A 26,265-nucleotide genomic window follows, 5' to 3' on the forward strand; every position below is an offset into this window, starting at 1 on the left:
AGCATAGCAAGGATTTACTGGATTGAAGGTCTTCAGTTTAAGAATACTTGGGGTTTTATCCATTTGCTAGAGCCCAAGCCCACCAGTGCAGCTAAGGTATTCCAACACTGGGTGTGCCACTCACATTCATTGACTTTCTACATTTCTCATCATTAAAAAAAAAAAAAAAGCCTGGGATAGGGATGAAGAATGTAAGTGGATTGTTGAAGGAATAAAGAGCTCTCTATTTGTCATAGGAAATATACTTTACATTTATAAAAACATACAATTATACAAATATTAATAATTATAATTACAATTATAAATTATAATAATACTTAACATTGTAAACATTTTTTTAGTACGTGTGAAGCACATTGCCAAGTCATTATATAGAATAACTAACAATAATCCTATGAAGTAGGTACCATTATCTCTATTTTACAGATGAGACAACATAGATATACAAAGAATACTTAACTTACCTAGGGTCATACACTTAGTGAATGGTAAATTCACTGATTTTACCCAAATCCTTATTATTTATAATTATTATTAGTAGTAGTAGTAAACTTTTGTCAAGTTCTCTCTCTTTTTTTTATTTTTATTTTTTTGGAGACAAAGTTTCACTCTGTCGCCCCTGCTAGAGTGCAGTGGCATCATCATAGCTTACTGCGACCTCAAACTCCTGGGCTCAAGCCATTCTCCTGCCTCAGCCTCCCAAGTAGCTGGGACTACAGGTGCATACCACCGCACCTAACTGATTTTTTTCTATTTATTGTAGAGATGGGGTCTTGCTTTTGCTCAGGCTGGTCTTGAACTCCTGATCTCAAGTGATCTTCCTGCCTCAGCCTTCCAGAATGTTAGGACTGTAGGCATGAGCCACCTTGTCCAGCCAAGTTCTCTTTCCTTAAGACCTAGGTACTCCAAAAGAACTTCCTCATTCTTGGTTGCCATTGGACAATTGTTTTTAATTATTTTGGAGCCACAAACCCCTTTGAAAATCTGATAAAAGCCGTATGTTCTTTTCCTAGAAAAATACACAAAAATTTTTGCATGTAATTTCAATGTGTATGTTCCTCTCAAAGCTTATCTGTAGACCCTAGAATGGTAATCAAATTTTAAAGCGTATATAAATAAGCTGGGTTGCTTGTTAAAATGCAGATTACTTGATCTCATGGCCCAAAGTTTTGTGCATTAAGTCTAGAGTTGAACTTAGAATATATCCCTCCTCTCCATTTTAAGAGACAGAGATCTTGCTATGTTGCCCAGGCTAGCCTTGAACTCCTGGGCTAAGCTATCCTCCTGTCTCAGCTTCCAGTCATTGGGACCACAGGTGCACAACACTGCATGGCTAGAAGGTGCCCTTTTAGCAAGCACTTCAAATATTTACATGCAGGATGTTTTAAGACCAAACTTTATGAAACTATCCCAAGATTAAGAATTTGGTTATCCTATTGCTGTGTTAGAGCTGCTACTGCAGAGTATGTGTTCTAAGTGTTTTAAAGTAGGTCTTTATTATCAAGTGATTATACAATATTGCAACAGCCATTAAAAATTGATGTTAGCATTAATGTATAATTTTATTGCTAATACCTCCAGTTTACTTTTATTTTCAAATTTTCTGTTTAGAAAAATCTCATATGTCTGGAAAAATACCATTTACTTAAATATTTCTCAATTATTTGCAAATAATCTAGAGAGATTGTTTATTGGTAATCAGTAACTTTTTATTGCCTTTTTTTAAAATAGAACTTTCTCTGGGCAAGTTTATTTTTTAACCCATTTTAAAAGTGATTTAGAATAAATTACTGAGCTAAAATTTTCTTCCTAATTATTTTTATTTGTAGGATGAACTTTCTGATGTTAGCCAAGGTGGATCTAAAGCTACTACTCCAGCATCAACAGCTAATTCAGATGTGGCAACAATTCCTACTGATACTCCCTTAAAGGAAGATAATGAAGGATTTGTGAAGGTTACAGATATAACAAATAAATCAGAGATAAGCAAGCACATTGAAGTACAGGTAGCCCAAGAAACTAGAAATGTATCTACAGGTAAATGACCCTCATTCTTTTCTTAGTAGCAAAATATTTACTAAACTCAGATGATTTGAGTATGAGAAAATATGTCTTTGGGGTGTTGCCTGCTTTATATTTATAAAATAGTTAGATACAGTCAGTCAGCCTTCCATAACCATGGGTTCTGCATTCGTGGATTCAACCAACCATGGACTGAAAATATTGGAAAAAATAAAATGGTTGCATCTGTATTCAACATGTACATACTTTTTTTGGGTCATAGTCCCTAAACAATACAGTATAACAACTACTTACATAGCATTTTCATTATATTAGGTTTTAAAGTAATCTAGAGATGATTTGAAGTATACAGAAGGTTGTACATAGGTTATATGTAAATAATGCACCATTTTATATAAGGGACCCATGCATCGAGGATTTTGGTATAGTGGGGGGGTCCTGGAACCAGCCCCCACAAATTACAAAGGAACGGCTGTAATTCATTTTATTCAGTTGTAAACAAGCTTAAAAGAGATAATGATTAAATCAAGTCTTAGAGACTAAAATGTTAGGGGCTGGGAGATCAGAGAGTGTAAAAGGCAGGAGGAAAATTCTTTTCTGTCCCCTACCTTGGTTTATTAGTATTTGTCTTTAGTTCTTTTCCCCCCACCCTTGAAATAGGAATGAAAGCAAGGCCTTGAATAGACTGCACTGTATATCCCAAAAAACACAAATGAAAATTTTTCTTCGTTGCTTACTAGCTTGTGATATTCACAGTTAACTGAATATATGACATACTATCTAATGCTGTGTTTCCTGGAACCCACTCTTTTACTATTTTTTAATGTTCAAATGCTGTTCTTATAACCATAAAAGCAACAGGATTTTCATGTTAGGGGCATTATGTAATACACATATATTTATTTCATCATGTCCTTTCCTTAGGTAATGCTGAAAATGAAGAGAAGTCAGAAGTTCAAGCAATCATTGAATCCACCCCTGAGTTGGATATGGACAAAGATCTCAGTGGATATAAAGGTTCAAGGTACCGTAAATGTCAGATTAAGACATCTTATTTTCCTTTTCCCCACTCTCATAAACACTATTCTCTGTTCTCTGACTGGACAAAATGAATTCAGATGTTTTGTTGAAGAAATGTTGGTATTATATTCCAGTTTTTATTCTTGAAACTGGACATTGTACATGGTTTAAATTTTTTGTGAAATGTACCTTTGTAGCCTCATGAATCAGTAGCAGGAGTTGGAAGGATGTTTTAGTCAGTTTTGTGTTGCTGTCAAAATACCTGAGACTGGGTAATTTATAAAGAACAAAAATTTATTTTCTCACATTTCTGGAGGCTAGGAAATCCAACATCAAGGCACTGGCAGGTTCGGTTGTCTAGTGGGCTGCACTTTATTTTCAAGCTGATGCCTTGTTGCTATATCCTTTAGAGGCGAGGAACTCTGCATCCTCACATGGCAGGAGAGCAGGTGAGCCCTAACACTGAGGGGGAGCCTCTTTGGAAGGGCTCCAGTCCCCATAAGGAGGAGCCCTTATGGCCTAATCACCTTGTAAAGGCCCCACATCTTAATACGATCACATTGACAATACCTGAATTTTAGAGGGGATACATTCAGACTATAGCAGATGGAGGAAAAACAGATAGCCAAGAGGTATCTCAGGCCAGGCATGTTGGCCCATGCCTGGAATCCTAGCACTCTGGGAGGCTGAGGTGGGAGGATCGCTTGAGGTCAGGAGTTTCAGACCAGCCTGAGCAAGAGCGAGGCCCCATCTCTACTAAAAATAGAAAGAAATTAGCTGGATAACTAAAAATATATATATAGAAAAAATTAGCTGGGCATGATGGCACATGCCTGTAGTCCCAGCTACTTGGGAGGCTGAGGCAGGAAGATTGCTTGAGCCCAGGAGTTTGAGGTTGCTGTGAGCTACACTGACGCCATGGCACTCTAGCCCGGGTAACAGAGTGAGACTCTGTGTCAAAAAAAAAAGAGAGAGAGAGAGATAAGAGATATCTCGTACTTTCTGTAACTTGAAACAAAGAAGCAGGAGTGAAGGAAGTAGCAATTTGAACAAACTGGGTTCCTTCTCCAAGATCAGGAAGAAGAGAATGTACTTCTTCCTTCAGAACTATAATGATCTCACTACTGGAAAAAATTAATTTCATTTTAGAATCATTTTCCATGGGAAGGCTGTTTAATAGTAGGTAAAAAATGTTTAGATATCATCTTAATCAGGGTTATCTGAAATATACTGATGCTCAAGAATGTCAGGAGCTACTGACATTCTTTGAATTTCTTCCATAAATTTTATCCTTTAACTAGAAATGACCATAAGAATACATGGCATTTATTGATCTCTGCTAAGTATTGTGCAGTATGCTGCAGTGGTTAAAAGCATGGACCCTAGAGTAAGAAAGACTCTGTGGGTTCAAATCCTGCCTGGGTTTGAATCTTAGGTATGTTTTCTTACTTATAAAAGGGGATTATGTTACTATCTCAGATGGTTATCAGGATTAAATGAATCACTATGTTAAATCATCGCCAAAGTGCCCTGTTCAATAAATGTTAACTAATATTATTGTTTTCATCATCATTATTTTATATAATTTGATCTTAATTACAACCTTAGGAGGTAGATGTCTTCATCCCCATTTTATAGATAAGGAGACTTAGAATTTGTCCAAATAATTTGTCTGAGATTACCAAACTAGCAAGAGGTGGAGCTGGGATTCAAATCTAGGACTTTGATTTCAAAGGCTCTGTCTTATTAAAATATTTTTTCCTTCGGTTTTTTTTGTTTGTTTGTTTGGTTAGTTTTTGTTTTTGAGACAGGGTTTCACTCTGTTGCCCCAGCTAGAGTGCAGTGGTGTCATCATAGCTCCCTGCAACCTCAAACTCCTGGGCTCAAACGATCCTCCCCCCTCAGCCTCCCCAGTAGCTGGGACTACAGGTGCACACCACCACGCCTGACTAATTTTTCTATTTTTTGTAGAGACAGATCTTGCTCTTCTTCAGGCTGGTCTTGAGCTCCTATCCTCAAGCAGTCCTACTGCCTTGGCCTCCCAGAGTGCTAGGATTATAGGTGTGAGCCACTGCACCCGGACCTTTTATTGCTTATTTAAAAGTTTAAATAATGCAGAGTACAAAAAGTGAAAATTTGTTTCTTATTCACCCTTTCCTAAGCCTAGGAGATGGAGCTACTTACTATCAGTTTGTGTAGTTTTGTCATTCTAAACCTCTTTTTAAAAGTTTAATTTTTATTTTTGTTAGATAAATACATGTCTGCAGTTTTCAAGTCAGATGGTAATACAAAATAGGAAGGGTAATAGTCCCTTGCCCCTACCAACCCCTATTCCCACTCCAAAGAGGCAACCTCTGTTACTTCTTAGCTTTGTCTTACACTGTTTGTCTTCAGGTATCTAAATAACATGCTTGTGCAGCTCTTCCTTCATCCTTCCCTTTCTCAGCTGGGGTTCTGTGAGAGAACTAAGTCCTAGTGCCCTAAGGCTGCGGTCCCCAACTCCTGGCCGCAGACTGGTACCGGTCCATGGCCTATTAGGAACCGGGTTTGTCACTGCCTGAGCTCCACCTCCCCTCTCCCACCCCTGTCTGTGGAAAAATTAGCTTCCATGAAACTTAGATACTGAGCTACACAGCAGGAGGTAAGTGGTGGGTAAACTCTGAGTGAGCAGCGGTAGGTGGGGGCGCTTGGGGGTCAGGGTGAGCTGTGGGTGAGCGGAGGGTGAGTTGTGGGAGAGTGAGCGAAGCTTCATCTGTATTTACAGCTGTTCCCATTTCTCGCATCACTGCCTAGCTCTGCTTCCCCACCACCGCCCCCCAACCCCATGGGGGAAAAATTGTCTTCCAGACCCGTCCCTGGTGCCAAAAAGGTTGGGGACCACTGCCCTAAGGTATCCTTGTACATAATGGATTAGCTATATTCCTGTATATCCAGACTGGTCCTGGGTCTGTACTTTCCTTGGGAGAATTGAGAAAGTAGTCACTCAAATCATTTTCTGTGTGCTCTGGATCAAATGAGGAATCCTGGTTGAAAAAGGCTGAGACATTAGCTCTTGACTTTCTATGGTAGAAGGTAAAAAGGACATAATTCCTTCAACTACCATCCTTTCTTTCATCCTGCCAGTATCATTATATCTTAATTTTGTTAAACTAATACTCATTGTCTATATCATTGTGACTCTGTAAATATTAATCACAGCTTAACGACAGAATATACTATAATTATATTTCCTTTCTTTTATAACATTGTGTTCTCTTTTGGAATTAGTAAACATCTTCAGTATGACCAAACATGAAACCTGTCTATTTCCTAGGGCTCTCTCTCCTGTGGCCTTCTATTCTCATGCTCCAATCTAGACTTGTCATATTTACTCTGATTCTGGAATATGCCCTCACTATCACCCCGGGTATTCTCTTCACCTCTCTCTTCTGTTGTATCACCTGTTTCCTGGATCCCACATCTTCTTGCTTCTTGATTTATGCCTTTGTTTCACAGAACACATCTTTACTAGCTTTTTGAGCAAAAGGTGGATGACAAGTAAAATTTTTTGAGAACTATCAACTTGAGTGTGACAAATGTCATTTGAAGACACGTTTGATAGTTTGGTTAGATATAGAATTATAGGTTTGAAAACTTTTCAGAATTGTGAAGACATTGCTTCATTTGTCATGTTGAGTTCAGGTTGGTGCCATTTGGGTTCTTTCTCACTTATTTATATATACTTTCTGGAAGCTTTTAAGATCTTTACTTTAGGCTGGGCGTGGTGGCTCACGCCTGTAATCCTAGCACTCTGGCAGGCCAAGGCGGGTGGATTGTTTGAGCTCAGGAGTTCGAGACCAGCCTGAGCAAGACCGAGACCCCGTCTCTACTAAAAATAGAAAGAAATTATATGGACAGCTAAAAATATATATAGAAAAATTAGCCGGGCATGGTGGTGCATGCCTGTAGTCCTAGCTACTCAGGAGGCTGAGGCAGGAGGATTGCTTGAGCCCAGGAGTTTGAGGTTGCTGTGAGCTAGGCTGATGCCACAGCACTCTAGCCCAGGCAACAGAGTGAGACTCTGTCTCAAAAAAAAAAAAAAAACAAAAAAAACTTTATCTCCCCTCCCCCCCCTTTTTTCTTTTTAAAAAATTCATGATGCTATGCTTGGTCTACGTAGGAGTCTTCTTTTGTATCTTCTTACACGAAGTAAGTCTTTTCATCTGAAAATCCATATCTCCCAGTTCTAAGAAATTCTCTTTCTTCCTATTTTTGTTTTTTCCACTCTCATTCTAGAATGCCTGTTAGGTATATGTTGAAAATCCTGGACTGATCCTCAAAATTTCTTTTCCCCCCCTTTTTCCATCTCTTCTACTTTTGTTCTAATTTCTGACAGATTTCCTTAAACCATCATTGATTTGTTTCTCTAAGTTTTTTTCTTTTTCTTGGTTGGTTATTTTTTATATCATCCTGCTGTTCTTTTATGGAAACAACATTTATTCTGAAAAAAACATTAAGGTTTGTGTTTGTGTTTTGCTGCTGCTGCCTGCATTATCTCTTTTTGTTCTTAGTGCCCGTGTCACACATGTTCTCTTTTGTTTTGGGCTGTTTTATAATAGAGGCTTGATGTTCTTTGGCTGTTTTCCTCATACTTAAGTAGGTAACGCTGATTCTCCGGTTTCCTGCCTGTAACATTTAAACATGGCTTCCATTGTTCAGGGAGCTGTGCTGAGAGAAGGGAGATCTCCCTCTCCTGGAGGATTGCATCTAGCTCTCATCCTGCCTCTCGTTGTAGTCTTTTATCCCATCCCTGGTTCGTGTCTGCCTGGCATGCTGTCTCCCAAGTTGCTAATACTTTGAAATCTGAGGCCTTTCAGGGATCTGGCAGCATACTGACCTCTTCCCTAACCCCCAGTGGCTTAGGTTTCAGCTTTCTCTGGTCTGTTAAATCAGTTTCTACTGTGTGTCCATCTGTTTTCCATCTTACAGAATTTTGTTCACATTTCATCTGCTCTAATTTCTTTTTCTATTCCCTTTTAGATGTATACCTTTTTAATTTCTTAACTGTTATTTTAGTTAGGTTTCAGAATTACTTATTAGGTGATAAATTACTATGTTCAGTTTACAGTGTTTAACTGGAAATCCTGTACAGAGTTTTTCTGTTACAATAGCATTGAGGCACAAACATACACACTTCCCCATACCCCTCCATGCTCCTATAAAAAAGGGCTTACAATATACAGCTTTACAACTTTGTTTTTTTTAAAAAAAAATCTTTAGTGTAATGAGTTTCTTTAGTTTATAAAGTTCTAGTTTAATGTTTTTAACCATAAAGTTAAAAACTTTAACTTTATATCTGTAACTTATTTCATCTGTCACCTATTAATGGTCACGTAGGTCATTTCAATTTTTTGCCAGTATTAAAATGCTACTCTGACCATCCTTTACATACATAATTGCCTTCTTGTGACAAGGTTTTTGTAGGATTTTTTGGCATAAAATTCTTGGGTCAGTAGGTATTTGCATTTTAAATTTTAATAGATGCTGTCAAATTGTCCTTAAAACAATTGTTCTTCAAAGAAAAATTAAAAAGCCATGCTAAATTATACCAGACAACATATAACATGGTAGTTAAGATCAAAGATTCTGAAACCAAATGACCTGGGTTTGAATCCTGCCTTTTCCATTCATTTGCTGAATGATCTTGGCAAGCATGTTTCTTAACCTCTTTAGTTTCCTCATCTGTAAAATCGGGGTTATAGCAGCACCTTCTTTTTATAGTAGTTATGATATTAAATAGGTAATCTATGGAAAGCACTTAGACTAGCACCTAGTACAGAGCAAAGTAGCCGCCCTTATTGTGTTTGCTGGGATCTCACAACAAAAACATTCTGTAATTTCTGTACCAGTTATCTCTGTGGAGCTTATTGAGAATTCCTTAGGAAACCTTTGAGAATCTTTTAAAATTATATTTTGTAGTAAATGTAAATTATATAGGTAGGAAATTCCTTTGTAGCTTAGCCCACTGTATTCATTTTAAACTGTCAAAAAAGTCCTTCTCCCCATAATATGCTGAAATAAAAAAAATAAAGAAAAAAAAGTCCTTCTAATTTGTTGATTTGGTTTTGTTGTTTTTGTTGCATAGCACTCCCACCAAAGGCATAGAGAACAAAGCTTTTGATCGCAATACAGAATCTCTCTTTGAAGAACTGTCTTCAGCGGGCTCAGGCCTAATTGGAGATGTGGATGAAGGAGCAGATTTACTAGGTATGGCAGCTCATCTGAAGAAGTATCATACTGTTTTAAAAATAGATTTTAAAAATTATTTAATTGAAAATTCCTTTAAAATGTCTTCAACTGCTCAGTGGTACAGGGTTATTGCCCTTTTAGGTAATTACTGGGAACATATTCTTTTGAGATCATGAAAGTTTTAAATGGAAGCATATTCACATATGGATATGCCTAAAATTGAATTGCATTTAAGTATGTGTTTTGAATTCGTATAACATAATTTATTGAACTTCTGCAGTATTCCAAGACAGATATTATACATAGGAACACAGTGGTGTGTGTGTGTTTGGATTGATGGATAGTTAGTTCCTGGCTTAAATAAATTTCATTAAATTCTGTTGACCTTAATTAAAAAATTATAACACTTTATTTTTCTGAGCTTTCACAGATTATTATGTTTTAGCTCTGTGGGAAATATAATCACTTTAAAGTTTGCGTTGTTGAAGAACACATGGTTTGAAAAGAATACTGTATTTGACTCTTGCTGTTTGGCTGGTGACCTTTACCAAATAGCTTAACCTTTCTGGACCTTGGTTTCTTCTTGTGTAAAATGAAGGACCTGGACTCTGGTTCAGGGGTCTGGCAAACTGTGCCTCCATGGGCCAAATCCAGCTGACCTGTGTGTGTGTCAGTAAAGTTTTATTCGAACACAGCCACCCTCATTTGTTTACTTATTGTCTGTGGCTACTTTTGCCCAACAGCAGCAGAGTTGAGTAGTTTGTGGCAGAGATCATATGGCCCCCAAAGCCTAAAATATTTACCATCTGGCCCTTTACAGAAAAAGTTTACCAGTGCCTGCTCTAGGTAATCTCTAAAGTTCCTGTCAGCAGTAATTATATGATTCTTACTAAGGTGAATTAGCTTTGGTATACCTTTCTTAAAACTTAAGATCCTAAGAAATTAAAAACTATATAGAATTAAACATTTATGCCTTTAGAATAGATACTGGACTACAAAAGCATTTTGCACTTATTAGTGTAATTATAGTACAGCCTACACTGTTCTCAAAAGGTACTCTTTGTCACAAAGTTCTTATGAATATAGAGTGACATTGCTTCCATTAATTTATGTTAAATTCATTGATTGCCAATTATGTTGTTAAATATTTTTAGAAGGAAACACAAGTTGTGTCTCAAGGTCTATCGAGTAGAAGAGATTGAAACTATGTATATATAATTATTTCTAGTTAGACATAAATGGACTGCCACTATTAAAGTCTAAGTGAAACTGTGGAAGAAATTGAGTGAATTACATTTCTTAAGGAGGGCTAGGAAAGATTAATTCTTCAGGAATACTCCATTTTTACATTTAAATGTATACTTTAATTTTTGTTAACATCAAATTGCACATGAAAAGTTTCTTTTAAGATTTAATTGGTTTAAGAAACTGGCTCCCTGGCAAAATTGAGGGACAGGTGCAAATAATGTTAGAAGAATTTAAAAATTTATATTCAGTATAGTAAAATTCACTCTTTTTGATGTACAATTTCTTGAGTTTTGACAAATGCATAGAGTTGTGTAACCACCACCAGAATCAACATACAGCATCTCCCAAAATTCTTTTATGCTGCCTCTTTATATTAATAAGAATGAAGTACTGGCTGGTCCAAGTGCAGTGGTCTTTACAACTAATTGATCACAACCAGTTACAGTTTCCTTTGTTCGTTCTCCACTCCCACTGCTTCACTTGATTAGCCTTAAAAAAAAAAGTTAAAAATTTAAAAAAAGGAATGAAGTACTTCTGAATACGATTTGTATACTATGTTGCCTCATAATCCAGTAGTGAGGAGAATTAGGAAGGGTCTTATAACCATGACTCTAGCATCATAAAAGCGATCCATGCAACCAAAATCATTTGTACCCCGTAATACTTTGAAATAAAAAACAAAAAAAAGGAATTAGAAATGGTCCAGTGCGGTGGCTCATGCCTATAATCCCAGCACCTTGGGAGGCTGAGGTAGGAGGATCACTTGAGGCTAGGAGTTTGAGACCAGCCTGGACAACATAGACCCCATGTCTACACAAAAATAAATTAGCTGGGCATGTGCACCTATAGTCCCGGCTGCTCCGGGGCTGAGGCAGGAGTATCACTTGAGCCCAGAAGTTCAAGTTTACAATGAGCTATAATATGATTGCACCATGGCACTCCACCCTGTGTGAAAGAGTGAGATCCTGTCTCTTTAGGGGACAGGTGTTTTCTGAAAGTCAGAAAATATTAAGCGTAATAGATTAAAAGCAAAATCTTGATGCTTTAGTTTTCCACTTTGAAGACAAGAAATAGACTCAAAACTGTCTTTTTGGCCGGGCACGGTGGCTCACACCTGTAATCCTAGCACTCTGGGAGGCCAAGGCAGGAGGATCGCTCGAGGTCAGGAGTTCGAGACCAGCCTGAGCAAGAGCGAGACCCCATCTCTACTAAAAAATAGAAAGAAATTATCTGGACAACTAAAAATATATAGAAAAAATTAGCCGGGCATGGTGGCGCATGCCTGTAGTCCCAGCAACTTGGAAGGCTGAGGCAGAAGGCTTGCTTAAGACCAGGAGTTTGAGGTTGCTGTGAGGTAGGCTGACGCCATGGCACTCTAGCCAGGGCAAAAGAGCGAGACTCTGTCTCCAGAAAAAAACTATCTTTTCCATTTTGAAGATGTTGATATATTTATTTTTAGAATATTCCAGATTAGAGTATTTTATTACCTTAAGTTTAGTGACTTACATCTGCATGAATACCTTTAGTCAAAGATATTTTTGGGGGAGGGTTGGGTTTTTGTTGTTGTTGTTTGTTTTTTTTTTTTTGAGACAAAGTCTTGCTCTGTCACTCGGGCTAGAGTGCAGTTCGTCAGCCTAGCTCACAGCAACCTCAAACTCCTAGGTTCAAGCGATCTTCCTGCCTCAGCCTCCCGAGTAGCTGGGACTACAGACATGTGCCACCACACCCGGCTAATTTTTCTATTTTTAGTAGAGACGGGGTCTCACTCTTGCTCAGGCTAGTCTTGAACTCAAGCCATTTTCCTGCCTCAGCCTGCTAGGATTACAGGCAGGAGCCACCTCGTCCAGCTGGTCAAAGATGTTAAATGAAGTTTTCAAGGAACATATTTGTTCCTTGGCTTCTCTTCTGTATAATTCAGTGATATCAATTTGAGGTAATACTCATGAAATAGAATATAGTTAAGCCAACAAAATTGTTCCCCAAGATTCCTTGATGGCCTTTGGGTTGATAAAGGCCAAGGATAAGTACACAGTCCACTTCTATAACTCATTCATTTTTCTCATTACCATATTATTATAAAACCTTTCTCTTGTTGCAGGGTATTACTTTCTTTTAATCATTTTACATGGATTCAGTACTGAGATCACATTTTTCTGATTTTAATAATTTAAAAGAGGTAATCCCAACATTTGTCCTTTATCTTTTTTTTTTTTTTTTGAGACAGAGTCTCGCTCTGTTTCCCAGGCTAGAGTGAGTGCTGTGGCGTCAGCCTAGCTCACAGCAACCTCAGACTCCTGGGCTTAAGCGATCCTCCTGCCTCAGCCTCCCAAGTAGCTGGGACTACAGGCATGCGCCACCATGCCCGGCTAATTTTTTCTATATATATTTTTAGTTGGCCAGATAATTTCTTTCTATTTTTAGTAGAGACGGGGTCTCGCTCTTGCTCAGGCTGGTCTCAGAACTCCTGACCTCGAGCGATCCACCCGCCTCGGCCTCCCAGAGTGCTAGGATTACAGGCATGAGCTACCGCACCTGGCCCTGTCCTTTATCTTGATTGGTGTCTCATCCCCTGAGTTTCTTATTTTCAGTGACCCATTCTCCATTTACTTTAGTCACTCATTCCCCATGGCCACATTCTAGAACTTGGAAATCATACATTCAAACGTCCTGCTCTTGAGATTTTTTCCCCTTAATTATCTCATGTATTTTTAACTTCAGCATCTCTGTTGACTTCTTTCCATTATCATTTAAACATGTTTAGGTTTTTTCATTTAAAAATAAAAATACTGCCTTCCTCTGACCCAGTATCCCCACTGCCTACCCATCACTCACACACCTCCCACTTCTAGTCAGGCCTTTATGCAACAATATTTTGTGTGTGTGTGTGTGTGAGACAGGGTCTTGCTATGTTGTCCAGGTTAGTGTCAAACTCCTGGTCTCAAGTAATCCTCCTGCCTCAGCCTTTGGAGTAGCTGGGACTACGGTTATGCAACAATGTTGATGAGGTGTCTGTTATGAGCCAGGCACTGTTACAGATACTTGCGATAGGTCAGTGAACAAAATAGACTTCTTTAAAGTGTGGCTACCTTAACTGGCAGGACTTTGCCAGTCCTACTTGCTCTTCATCCTACTACAATTTGACATTCTCCCCCATACTCAGCTTGCCTGAAATAACCTTCTTATTTGCTATATCCAGTGGTTCCTTCAGTTATTTCACATGACTTCTCAATAGCATTTGTCTTTAAAACTCTCTTTGCTGGGTTTCTGTGATACTACTCTTGCCTGCATCTTTTCTTACCTCTGACTCTTCCTTTTCAATCAGCTTAGCAGGATCTACAGCCTGTGTTCCTATCCTAGGCCTTCTTTGTTTTGAATACCATATTTGCTCTCATTGTTTCTTGGTTTTCATGAGTAACTACTCCCAAGTTTTTATCTCCACCCCAGATCTTTTTCTGAAGTCCCAGACTTATTTCCAAACTGCCTGCTAGACACGCCTAAGATGATTTGTAGGGCTTTACATTTGACATGCCTGAAACTCAGTTTGTCATCTTTATTGTCCTGTCCCCCAAGGCTGTTCTTGCACCAACATGTACTCTCAGTGAATGAGTAGCCTTGCCATCCACTCATCTCTCCATCCGAGACCTCTCACTCTTCCCTCACAACCAGTCACCAAGGCGTGTTTTGTTCCCTCTCCTAAATATATGTATATATCTATATTTCTTGCCACTGCTTAAATGATACATCCTCCAGGGATTCTGCCTTGATCCTCTAATTAAAGCTCAGTTGTCCCTGAAAGTATTCTCGTGGCACTGCATTTTATTATGTTGCTCTTTACAGTTGACTGTCATTTTTTATGTACCTGTCTCCCTGGATAGACAATAAGCTTAATGTGGCCAAGACAACCATGTCTTTTGCTTTTACTGTTGCGTCTTTAGCGTGTAGCAACTAAGGGGATGGGGTTACTAAATAGTTCTGACACTTTTGTTTCACCTCTAAATCTGTGATTCTTTACCTTTTGGGATTAAAAATCCTTTATAAGAGAATTTGTAAGAGAGCAGTATACCATTGGAAAAATGCACGTATAGAACTGGATAAAGTGGTATATACATTCTCAAGCGATTGCCAGGTAACTCTGAAACCCATCTATGGAACTTGCTTGAGAATTGGTACTAAAATGCAAATGAGACTAATAAGATTTTAGGAACTGCCAGGCAGGTTTTTTTGCTTGTTTTTAGTAGGTAACTTTTCCAAATATATTAGATCTAAGTTTATGTTGGGCGTAAGTCTTGAATAGAAATGAGGCCACTTGAAATTATGTTTTTCTTATAGTTGTAATGAGTTTGTTTTTATTGGTACTTTTCAAAATGAACATTTTGGATAATCTTATTGATCGGATATTATAGAGAACTATTCACTGGGAATTTGTAAATTTAACATAAACTTTAGAAACTATGCTATAGGATATGTTTCTCATATAGTACAGATTCCAGGTTTTTCCTATTAATATTCATACTTTATTGTGTTTAGTTAATGGTTTCTCTACATCTTTTCAATTTCTTTGTCTTCTCTCTCTCATTTTAAGATAAATGAGTTTTGTTCTTGCTTTCTGAAAATAATCTAATTGAGATTCTCATTCATTTTTCTCTTGGGCTGCTTACCTAGGGGAATATTCTGGTGTGTATGCTTTTGAATAATGTTACTGCTTTTTAAGCTAGGTGTTCTTGGCTGCTGTTCTCATTTAGTGCTTTCTCATCATTTTTTTCTGCTCAACTATTTTTTTTTTTTTTTGCCCTACATGTATTTTTAGCTTTTATGCTCATCTAAATGCTTGAGAGTATATTGCAAACAGTTATTATATAAACTTTTTTCGGCCAGTCTAAACTCTATTTCTTCTGTCTCTATAACTTTATTAAAAAGTCAACATTAGTGTTTAAAGCAAATATCTTGCTAGAAATCATTTTGGAGTTGGAATTTGGAAACTTTTAAAAAAAGTTTTGTTTTATTTATTTTTTTTAGTTTGTGGAGTATACACAGATGATTAAATAAGCTACTATTTCCGATATTTAATTCTTCCTGGTAGATGTACCCTGGTCTTTGAGAATATTTGAGAAAATTATAATACAAAACATAAGTCCATTTGTGAACACTAAATAAAGTTTTAGCATTCTTGGGTTGGTTTTGTTTGTTTTAAATAATTTTTAAATCAATTGGAATATTACTTTTTTTAAATAAAGGGACACGTTAACTCTTTTGCCTTATGTAGTTTTCTTTAGAAATATTTCCTTCTTGTTTACCTGGGTTATCAATATTACTTCTCCCATTGTATGTGATTTTCCAACATTAGCTCACAATTTCTTGGAATGATGATGGAGTGGTGGGGTTTTTTGTTTTGTTTTGCTTTGTTTTTTTGTTTGCTGAGTGATATTCCTTAGTGTGTTATTTCATTTCTTTAGTTTTTTATGAGAAGCAAATTAAATAGCTTTATTCTCTCTAGGGACAATTCCATTAGATCTTGCATTGAATGCTCTCTATGCCTATCTTACAGCACTCATTAAAATATTAAACACAGTTCTAAAACTAACAACTGAATATTATTTCTTAAGTGACACTTTGAAGGAAAGTTTGTATTGATTTTGGGTTTTCAGTCTAATTATATTCAATTTTGTTGTAAGAAAGCGTTGGTGAAGCATTTTTTAGGTATATTAGAGAGCATCCTTACAAATGAAGGAAATCATCTTTGTTTCTGTCTTTTGCACATCATTATGCATTAAATCATAACATTGTGATTCCAGATGTTTTTCATATCATGCATAAAACTTTATAGATTAATAATCTGTTTTCATGCTGTTTCTTACATAAAACATTTCTTGTTCTTTGTTTTTGCTTTACATGGAATGCATGGGCTTTAAGACCATAATTTCTTTGGTAAGGTTTCATCTGCCTTGGGGTTCTGTCTTTCTTTGGCCTTGTTTCTGCCTGTTCTCTGTTAATAAGATCTAATTTTTAGGCAAAAGCCTACAATATCGACTGTGATTTGGGAACAATTTCTAATCCATATTAATGCTGTTCTTTTTTTTCCTAAGTAATGCTAGAATATTGTTAGAATATTTGGCAGAAAAGTCTTGATACTTTTGAAATATTGTCTATGAAAAATAAAATATAGACTAACGGATATAAATAGTTAGCCAACAAAGTCTTTAGGTTTGTTTTGTGATGCATAATTATTTATAATTTTGTAATCCATACAAGTAGATATGTGAAATGAAATTATAGGCAAAATAAGATTACTAAAGGACAGATAAAATTTCTAAAATAAAATATGTGATTATAGCTTATTATATTATAAATATATCTAATTTTTGATAAATTTGTTTTCAAAGTCTTTATCCTTTTTCTTTTGATAGGAATGGGTCGTGAAGTTGAGAATCTTATATTAGAAAATACACAACTGTTGGAAACCAAGTAAGTTCTATATGAGATTTTTAAAAGGAACAAAAGGTACAGAATTTTCTTCTTGTCCAAGTCAATGGCATTTCATCAGTTTAACACAGCACTCATGCAGTCTTCATCCCCCTCTTTCTCCCCTTCTCTGCATGTGTTTACACATACACATTCACCCACACAAATAGGTAGTGGGACCGACCTTGCCCTGATACGGGTATGTTTCATTGCTGTTTTTTGCAGACACACAGATCTTCACCTTATTTCTACTCCACAAGTATTCATGCCTTTCTCTTAATCTTCTGGATGTGTCCTACACTTATTTTGCTGCTTCCCCTGAGATGTGTCTATTTTTTTTTTTATTTCTGCACAAATGTTTCGATCCATACCTGGCCTACCTCTTCAGAGCTGTCCTCCATAGCTACAAGCTCTTGGGTGCACTCTGGGGAGTCTTAGGCCCTCAAGCACATTTAGCGGGACAGGTCCTCAGTGATGTGGAAAAGTGACCATGTCCCTTTGCAAGTTTGCTGTGTCACAGCAACTTTGGAACATCTGTATATATCCAAGACAGAATGTAGCTGTAATGAGGTCCTATGCCCACTGTACCCAGAGGAACTGGATCTTAGATTTTTTTCCTTCACTGTAGACTACCTAGACTTTCCAGTTTAGGCTGTTTTCTCACTAATTATTAAAGGTAACATCAAGGAATAACTTTATTGATTGGGTAATATCTTTTCAGAACTTATTAATAATAGTAGCCTTATGAATGCTTTTTTTTTCCTATTTTCTGCTCCTGAGATAATGAATGCTGTTTTTTAAAGTTAATCTTACTTAATTTTGACTTTTTATTAATTGGTGGTCTGTCTTGCTTTATCCATTTATTCTTTGTTTGATAAGTGGGAAGAGCAATAACTTAGATCTTAGTTGCTTTATGTTCTTTTTGCCTTTATGAGCAACATCAGGTAGAATGTCTTGAAGTATTCAGTCATTCAGCTTTATGACTGTACAATTACTTTAGTCTACAAAGGAATAAGCTGAAAGATGAAAAGAATATTTATTTGTAATGACACACTTGAAATATGTGTTTCTTAGAAATGCTTTGAATGTAGTGAAGAATGATTTGATAGCAAAAGTGGATGAACTGACCTGTGAGAAAGATGTGCTGCAAGGGGAACTGGAGGCCGTGAAACAAGCCAAACTGAAGCTAGAGGAAAAGAACCGAGAATTAGAGGAAGAGCTTAGGAAGTAAGTTTTGACTGTGTTTTTCTAAACCAAACTCTTTGTCAGTTGTACCACAGAGGGTTACAGGTGTAACTCTGAGACAAAAGCCTTCAGCCCACGCAAGCCTGGAAGTTCCCTGGCTGATTGCCTCTGCTGTGAGCAGGCCCCTCCAGTTACTAGCCTGTGATTTTTTGTGACTATCTGTCATGACATGAAAAGAGTTAGAGAATTGTTCAAATGTCTTTGTTCTGATAATAAGGAAATTAAAAACATTCATTATTTTCCTTCACTCAGCTTTCTGTAATACCTGTTATTTTTTTTTTTTTTTTCTGAAAACAGTGCTATGATAATATTCTACTAAATAAAGGCAGCTAAATACCCTGTTTGGAAAAAGAAAAATAATCCTTTAGTGGTAGTTAAAATTGTTGACCTACTCTTTCATTTTTTTGAAAAGATGAACTCAATTCAAATAACATGTTTTGTTTTTTCCCCACTAGAGCTCGTGCAGAAGCTGAAGATGCAAGGCAAAAAGCAAAAGATGATGATGATGTAGGTTTACAATTTTGGACTTTTTTTCTTTACCACATTTTGGTATTTTGGGAAAATCTTGCTAAATAAGCTTTGGATATAACGTTATAAAGATTTTAAAAAGTCAGAAGACATGTTTACAGTCATGAGTGGAATAGCTCATACTTCTACATGGTATCCACAAGCTTACTTTCTAGCTATATGGGACCTGCTCATTTTCCCTCTGTATCTCTGTGCTCAGATCTGTGTTTGCATGTTCAAGTTCAAGGACCAACTGAGATATTTGGGATTTTTTCCATTCCTATTGTTTTGTCTAAAATTTTGATTTAGAAATATGAAAGCTTAATAATAAAAATTGTTTAATAGTATTAAACATAAAAAGATAAAGTCTAAAACTTTAGTACTAGCCAATTAGCCCATATTGTTGTCAACATACATAAATACAAAAGAATAAATACATACTTCTTGCCAGTATTATTAGCATATTGTCAATTCTGTTGATAGCTAGACTATCATTTTTATATCGGGTGTTTGCAGGTCAAAGGTCAGGCTTGAGATTTTTTTTTTTTTAATGAGTGTTTTTAATATAATATTTGATACATACAAAAATATATGTAACATATGTGAGTAATAGACTATATAATAAGTTAACACTATGAACATACCTACCATCCAATCTAAGAACAAGAAAATTACCAAACATTGAAACTACTCTGTGCTCCTCCCCTCCAGAAGAAACCACTATCCTATATTTATCATTTGCTTAACTTTTTTTTTTTTTTTTTTTGAGACAGAGTCTTGCTCTGTTGCCCGGCTACAGTGAGTGCCGTGGCGTCAGCCTAGCTCACAGCAACCTCAGACTCCTGGGCTTAAGGGATCCTACTGCCTCAGCCTCCCGAGTAGCTGGGACTACAGGCATGCGCCACCATCCCCGGCTAATTTTTTCTATATATATTTTTAGTTGGCCAGATAATTTCTTTCTATTTTTTTTTTAGTAGAGACGGGGTCTCGCTCTTGCTCAGGCTGGTCTCGAACTCCTGACCTCGAGCGATCCACCTGCCTCAGCCTCCCAGAGTGCTAAGATTACAGGCATGAGCCACCGCGCCCGGCCTCATTTGCTTAACTTTAAAAAAACTAGTTTTATTATATAACATATGTATCTCTATAAAGTATGGCTTAGTTTTCATTGTTTTTGTGTTTCATACTATAGGTGTATTTAATCTTGGAGACTTGTTTTACTCAGTTGTATGTTTTTGAGACTCACTCATGTTGTAGTATATAGTGCTATAGTTCATCCATGGTCACTGCTTTATGATACCCCATTATATAAATATTTTATAATTTATGTATCTTTTTTCCTGTTAATGTATTAGTATATTTAGTCTTCAGCTTTTTACTATCACAGTGCTGTTGTTACAAACATGATAGTACAAGTGTCCAGATGTATAGAAGCCATAGTTTTCCCGGAGTATATACCTAGCAGTGGGATTGCTGTGTTGCAAATTGAAGATCCTTTATCATTTTATTTAAAGGAGAGGCCAAATTCTGTGTCGGGAGAACAAAGGAGGAAAACTGCTGAAGGCTAAGCTTAGCCTCTTTCTTACTGTCCCAACTCTTTCAGCTTTGATCCCAAATGTACATATTCCATTTAGCAAAACAAAAACTCTACAGTTAGACCCACCTTCTTCCCCAGAAAAGACTTCAGAAATCAGCATCAGAAGAAAGTAGACTTGAGCATGCCCCTTTGGGGTCTTACCCCTGTAGTTACCTCATATTCACATCCTTTATTCTAAGAATAATTCTGATTAATATAGTTCTCTCTATTTTGTTGTATTTCTGTTGGTGTTGTATTGACTCATATGTTGGGTACCTTGGTAACTAGGCAATAGGTTTACCCTTTATGCTGGCATTGGGTGTGTATATATGGATTGGTAGTTTGAGATGAATGAACCTCTTTTGGAACTAACTTGTAACTATTTTCTGAATGACAGTTGTTATAGAACATGAATTTAAAATAATGTTAGAGCAGTATTTCCAGGTGGAACTTACAAGAACATATTAAATCTACATAGATAACAGTTAAATTTTTTGATTTTAGTTTGAAATCTGTATGCTTTATTCTTCGTAATTCCTTTATAATATGTTTAAATATCTGTGTTTACATTCAGAAATTAAATTGCCTACCTTTTATCTTTTCAGTCATACGTAATTATCTAAATCTCTTTATCGATTCTATTTTTATAAGGCCATTTTTCTTTTCTTTTTTTCTTATTTGTAGTAGCTTTATATTTTAATTTTTAATTGCAAAATGTTAAGGGAGGGTACAAATGTTTTTGTTACATGGGTAGCTTTTGTAATGCTTAAGTAAGGGCTATTAGTGTGCCCCTAACCCAAGTAGTATTCATTGTACCTGTTAGGCAGGTTTTGACCCCCTCCCTTTTTCCCCCTCCCCCTTCTTGATTTCCTATAAGGCCATTTTTCTTTAAGTGATTTATTAGATTAGTAACTGAGGAATATTTAAAAGCCTAAAGATTTTGCTTAAGTCTGAGATAAGCAAAAAACATATATAGGCTCCCAGAGTGATCTGTCATCTTCTCATCATTATAGAGTGATATTCCCACAGCCCAGAGGAAGCGGTTTACTAGAGTAGAAATGGCCCGTGTTCTCATGGAGAGAAACCAGTATAAAGAGAGACTGATGGAGCTTCAAGAAGCTGTTCGATGGACAGAGATGATTCGGTATGAGAAGTTCTAGAGTGTTTTCCTACTATTGGTTTGTAGGTTTAAATATTACTTCACTCAGGACTAGAGTCATGCCTTGGGGGTCCAAGCCACTTTCTCTGTTTACTAGGAGACACTTTCTGAAGTAACAGTTGGAATTAGGAACAGAGTACAATCAAAGTAGGTGCCTTTTAGGCCAGTAAGGGATCTTGGAGGACGTTCCCACAACCTCCAAAAAGCCATTGTTATTATTTAGGAATGATGGTCATTTTTCAAAAGAATAGAAATTGATACTTCCTTTGCAGTAATGTCAGGAAAATATCAAAATTTTTATGTAACACAGGAAAATAAATTATTTTTATTCAGTGTCTTCCTGTGAAATACTATTGCTTGAATTTTTTCCCTATTTTCAAACTATTCATGCAAAGTATACCTTCCATTAACATCTTTCAGTCAATTGGATCTTAAACCTCACCTAATGCTGCCATCTAATGGTCGTATTCTTAGTAACAGTATTCCTTACTTTAATTTAGAAAGAGCTCATGAAAAATTTATAAATTAGTTGCCCCCTAATTTACCTGTATTTTTGAGTTTGGATTGTCACATCAGATTTACCAATAACAATACACATTGTTTTTAAGTTTATAAGCATATTTTCTAACCTTCAGCTTTTACTTTCTTAAGATTACATTATTTATTAGTTTATGGATCCTTTACCAGTGCCATACTAGAAGGAAGTATTTTGTGTAACACATTTTGCAATTTTCTATAATTGTAATTGTTTATAGCTGCTGAAGAGGAAGGAGATCAGATTGGATAAGGAAACGAGTAAACTAAGAAGTATGTTCTTAACTGTATCATTTAATGGATATTAAATAAATACTGAATAAGTATTTTAAAAACTGAAAGCATATAGGCAGACTCCACTTTTCATTGCTATTTTTAACTTTTAGCAGCCAAGTGGTAGTCAACAAGTGAAAGGAAATAGTAGCTTACTTTTAACTTGTTCATTGAATTAAAAGATGTTTTAAATTTAGTTCTTTAAAAAAGAAGTGGAAAGGGAGCTCTGATCATGATGCAGAATTCTTACTGCCTATTAAATCAGTTTGGAATGTCTTATTACCTGAAATTTTGAATTAGCTGTCAATCCAGTTTATCCTTTTCCTTTCCCTGTCCATCTTTTCAGTGATAGAGAAGTTTTACTCCTGTGAAAAGTGACCCATCAGAATGGTAAAGTTACGGGCTATTTTGTGAGAGCTGAGAGTACAGATGATATGACTTTTAGATAAAGACAGGGATTTACAAGACAATATTTTGATAAACGGAAGAGTTAGAGGATATCTTTTTAATAAAAATGTTTAAATATTATCAGTCACAGTGGCTATCTGTCTAGCACAGATAACAACCTTCAATCATTAGACTGAGCTCTAGAGGGAAGTACGGTATTTTATGTATCTTGGTAGTATTAGCTTTAGCAGATTGACTGACACATGGTAGGTCAAAGTAACTATAGTATTTACTGAATTTAATTGTTGACTCTCCTCTGTGTATCCCATGAACTTCTTGGGTCCCTTGTTCTTCAGGTAGAAAGCTAGAACACCTCACTGATAACGCATTTCTTTCTTTCATTCTTTTTCTTTTCGTTTTTCTTTCTTTCCCTTTCCCTTTCCTTTTCCCTTTCCCTTCTTTCTTTCTGTTTTTTGTTTTTGTTTTTGTTTTTTTTTTTTGACGTAGGGCATCACGAGAAAATCCAGCCATGCAAGAAAAAAAAAGGTCAAGCATTTGGCAGTTGTAAGTATTAAAAAACAAACAAAAAAGACTTTAAACAGCACTTTGAGACAAGAAGATTACAGTTAAAATTTATTTTCAAGAATGATTTTGTGTCCATTTTTCTTTAATTTTTTTAAAAATTGGGGGTAAATAGCTAAACTGAATTTTTTCTTTTTGATATGTAGCGTACCAACTCGGTAAGGCTGTTCTTGAGGACAAAAGATAAGCTGTCGTAAGCTGCATCATGTTGGTTATGCATTTGGTGCATTCCTCTGCCAAATTTAAATAAAATAATGGGGGACTTATTTATAGAGTTGATAATTACCTGTATCCCCATTAAGTAAGTTCCTGATTCACTGATTATGTGATTGTAAGGAACTTCACAAAGTGAAGATAAGAAATTTAGCATTTGTGGGGTTTGAGCAGTATTTGTACCTGTTGAACTTGCATTATGTTTGTGCCAGAAGTACTGTGTGTTTACTATAGTTAAAACTTACCTCCCCCGTTTTGGTGAATCTGCTAATTAATAGAAGTGACAATTGTTTAAAAAGTGGACATGAAAGTAGTTATTTAAATTGAGCTTAATCAGAAAACGTATGAGATGTGTGTTAGTATCTATCTGTTCTAGTACTTTATTATAGCAGACTATTTCTAGAACTGGCATACTAAGCTTCTATTCAAATCATGCAGCTATAACTTTATTGTTTAACAACCAGCTTTATATTGCACCAAGTAGTAGCTAGCTAAAGGAACCCTTTTATTTATTCAGTAGAAGTTCCCTTTACTCAAGAGCTTCTTCCTTTCATTATGGAAATTGCTAGTTAGAGAACTGGTACCTGCCATTCTAAGCAATGGTTTCTCTTCCCTGAATGTCTGAGTTTGGCTGTGAATTATTGTTAATTAAGCCTGTAGCATGCAACTGCAAAAACTGTTTTTGCCAGTTTCTAACTCATTGCCTTATAAAAGTGCTTTGGAATTTTCTTGAGCATAAAAGTTTGTGGAAAATCATTGATTGTTCTTGACAGTGCATGTCATACACACACGCTTTTTTCTGTTTAGTTTCAGCCGACTTTTCAGCTCCTCAAGTAATACGACTAAGAAGCCTGAACCACCTGTTAATCTGAAGTACAATGCACCCACCTCTCATGTTACTCCTTCTGTCAAGAAAAGAAGCAGCACCTTATCTCAGCTCCCAGGGGATAAGTCCAAAGCCTTTGATTTCCTTAGTGAAGAGTAAGTATTTTCCAGACTAATGGTTATGCCCTAAATAAGTTAATGGTTCAAAATACTCTTGCCCCTTATCACATCAGCTATAAAGTTTAAGATCTATTTTAAAAAAAAAACTATTTCTGTAACTTGGCTACCTTTAAGTAGATTTCTTATCATCAGCATTTTTTATGAAAATTGCATTTCAGTTTTCATAAAGAGAAGGAATTTTTTTAAATGCCTCATTTTTGCTGGTATGACAACATTGATAAATATTAATAGAAATGTTAAAGGCTTATATGAGCCTTTATCCTAAAAGTTTGAACATTTCCTTTGGTGTCAAAAGGACTTGGTTTTCATCTTAACTCTGCTACTCATTATGTACGTACACTCAGGCAAATCAACCTCTCAGAGCCCTGGTTTCTCTGCTTGTGAAATGCGTCTGATAATTTATCTCAAAGATATTAGCATTAAATTATACAGTATCTGTAAAGTATCTGACATATAGGTAGATTTGTTAACTGCAGCGTACATAGCAAGTCACCTCATGAAAATTTAAATGGCTAAAAAAAAGGCAAATTATTTTCAGAATCATTTTCATAATATTTTATTCCATAGCTCCAAAGCTTACCAAATCATTTTTCATTTTTGTCTTCTGAAACAAGTTAGTGGGATCTAAAATTTGACCAATATTATCTTCCTAAGCAGATATTGATTTATTGATCTTTTAGTCACTTCTGGCATTTTGGCATTAGAAAATTCTCAGTAAATATTTCTTGAATGAATAACAAAAGAGCCAAAAATACTTAAGAATTTTTTCCCTTTCATATGACCAACATCTAAAACCTAATAGGCATTTGATGGCTGATGATTCAGTTTAACATAATAGGCTGCTTGCTAACCTGTTAAAAGCTCAGGCACTGCACAAAGTTAAAAAGACTAGCTTTAGTGTAACACTTTTTAAAGCTATTTTAGTGTGAATAAATTAATTTGAAATCATGTAATTTTTTGTTGTTTTTGCTGTTATGATGAGAGAGGGAAGATAAAGCTGTTGTATTCACTTAATTTGAAGAGGAAATCCTTCTTCCTTTTAGAACTGAAGCCAGTTTAGCCTCACGCAGAGAACAAAAGAGAGAACAGTATCGTCAGGTAAAGGCACATGTTCAGAAGGAAGATGGTAGAGTGCAGGCTTTTGGCTGGAGTCTGCCTCAGAAGTACAAACAGGTAACATGTGAACGTGGTAAGAGCACCCGGCGGGAAATAACAGGGTGAGGGGAGTGTCTTAGGTGTGAAGGAGTTGCAGTACACGCCCCAGCACTGCTCATGTCAAGCTGCATGGACTTGGCACATGTCTACAGAAGTGCCACAGGGTGCTGGTTTTCAGGCTGTTTTCTAGCAACATGGAGCTCAAATGAAATGCCTCTGAGTCTGTGAGGAGAAGGGTCAACAGGGTGGCCAGGTACATAAAACTTGAGGTACCTAGCTGCGCTTTAACCAGGGCAGTTTTAATATTTGAAGATTTCATTTTTTAAAAAGCAGTATCATTGTTTGAAAGTGTTTAAAAACCATTGGCATGGATGGAGACTTTCAAATTGTTCACTTAAAACTTAGTTCAGCTCTTCAGGAACTTTACCTGTCTACTCCATATGCCCTACGCCTAAAAGACTCACACATCTGTGTACAAACACACGTGTGCACGTGCACATGAATCAGTACCTCTCTTCTGACCTCCCATAAGTATCCTGTTATAGTTTATCTAATTGCTACTTGATTTTTCTGTTTATTTTTCAAATAAGAGTGACAAAATCAACTTAAAGTTGATTTCAAGAAGTAAATCTGTAATAGCAGTGCTTGCCCATGT

The 26,265-nt window shown here is 36.3% G+C and overlaps 1 protein-coding gene across 8 annotated transcripts in view; it reads left to right on the forward strand.

Annotated features, from left to right (window-relative positions):
* SPAG9 (sperm associated antigen 9) overlaps positions 1-26,265 on the forward strand; it is a 132,973-nt gene that overhangs the window by 80,863 nt on the left and 25,845 nt on the right. For all 8 annotated transcript variants that reach the window (XM_045526945.1, XM_045526947.1, XM_045526949.1 and 5 more), the window contains 10 exons: positions 1,830-2,037; positions 2,947-3,046; positions 9,167-9,288; positions 16,923-16,980; positions 18,052-18,204; positions 18,678-18,729; positions 21,316-21,446; positions 23,163-23,219; positions 24,258-24,431; positions 25,499-25,628. In XM_045526945.1, coding sequence (XP_045382901.1) covers positions 1,830-2,037; positions 2,947-3,046; positions 9,167-9,288; positions 16,923-16,980; positions 18,052-18,204; positions 18,678-18,729; positions 21,316-21,446; positions 23,163-23,219; positions 24,258-24,431; positions 25,499-25,628 — 1,185 coding nt within the window. The remainder of the gene's footprint in view (positions 1-1,829; positions 2,038-2,946; positions 3,047-9,166; positions 9,289-16,922; positions 16,981-18,051; positions 18,205-18,677; positions 18,730-21,315; positions 21,447-23,162; positions 23,220-24,257; positions 24,432-25,498; positions 25,629-26,265) is intronic.

This window comes from Lemur catta, chromosome 15, assembly GCF_020740605.2.
Source record: "Lemur catta isolate mLemCat1 chromosome 15, mLemCat1.pri, whole genome shotgun sequence".
Taxonomy (NCBI): Eukaryota; Metazoa; Chordata; class Mammalia; order Primates; family Lemuridae; genus Lemur; species Lemur catta.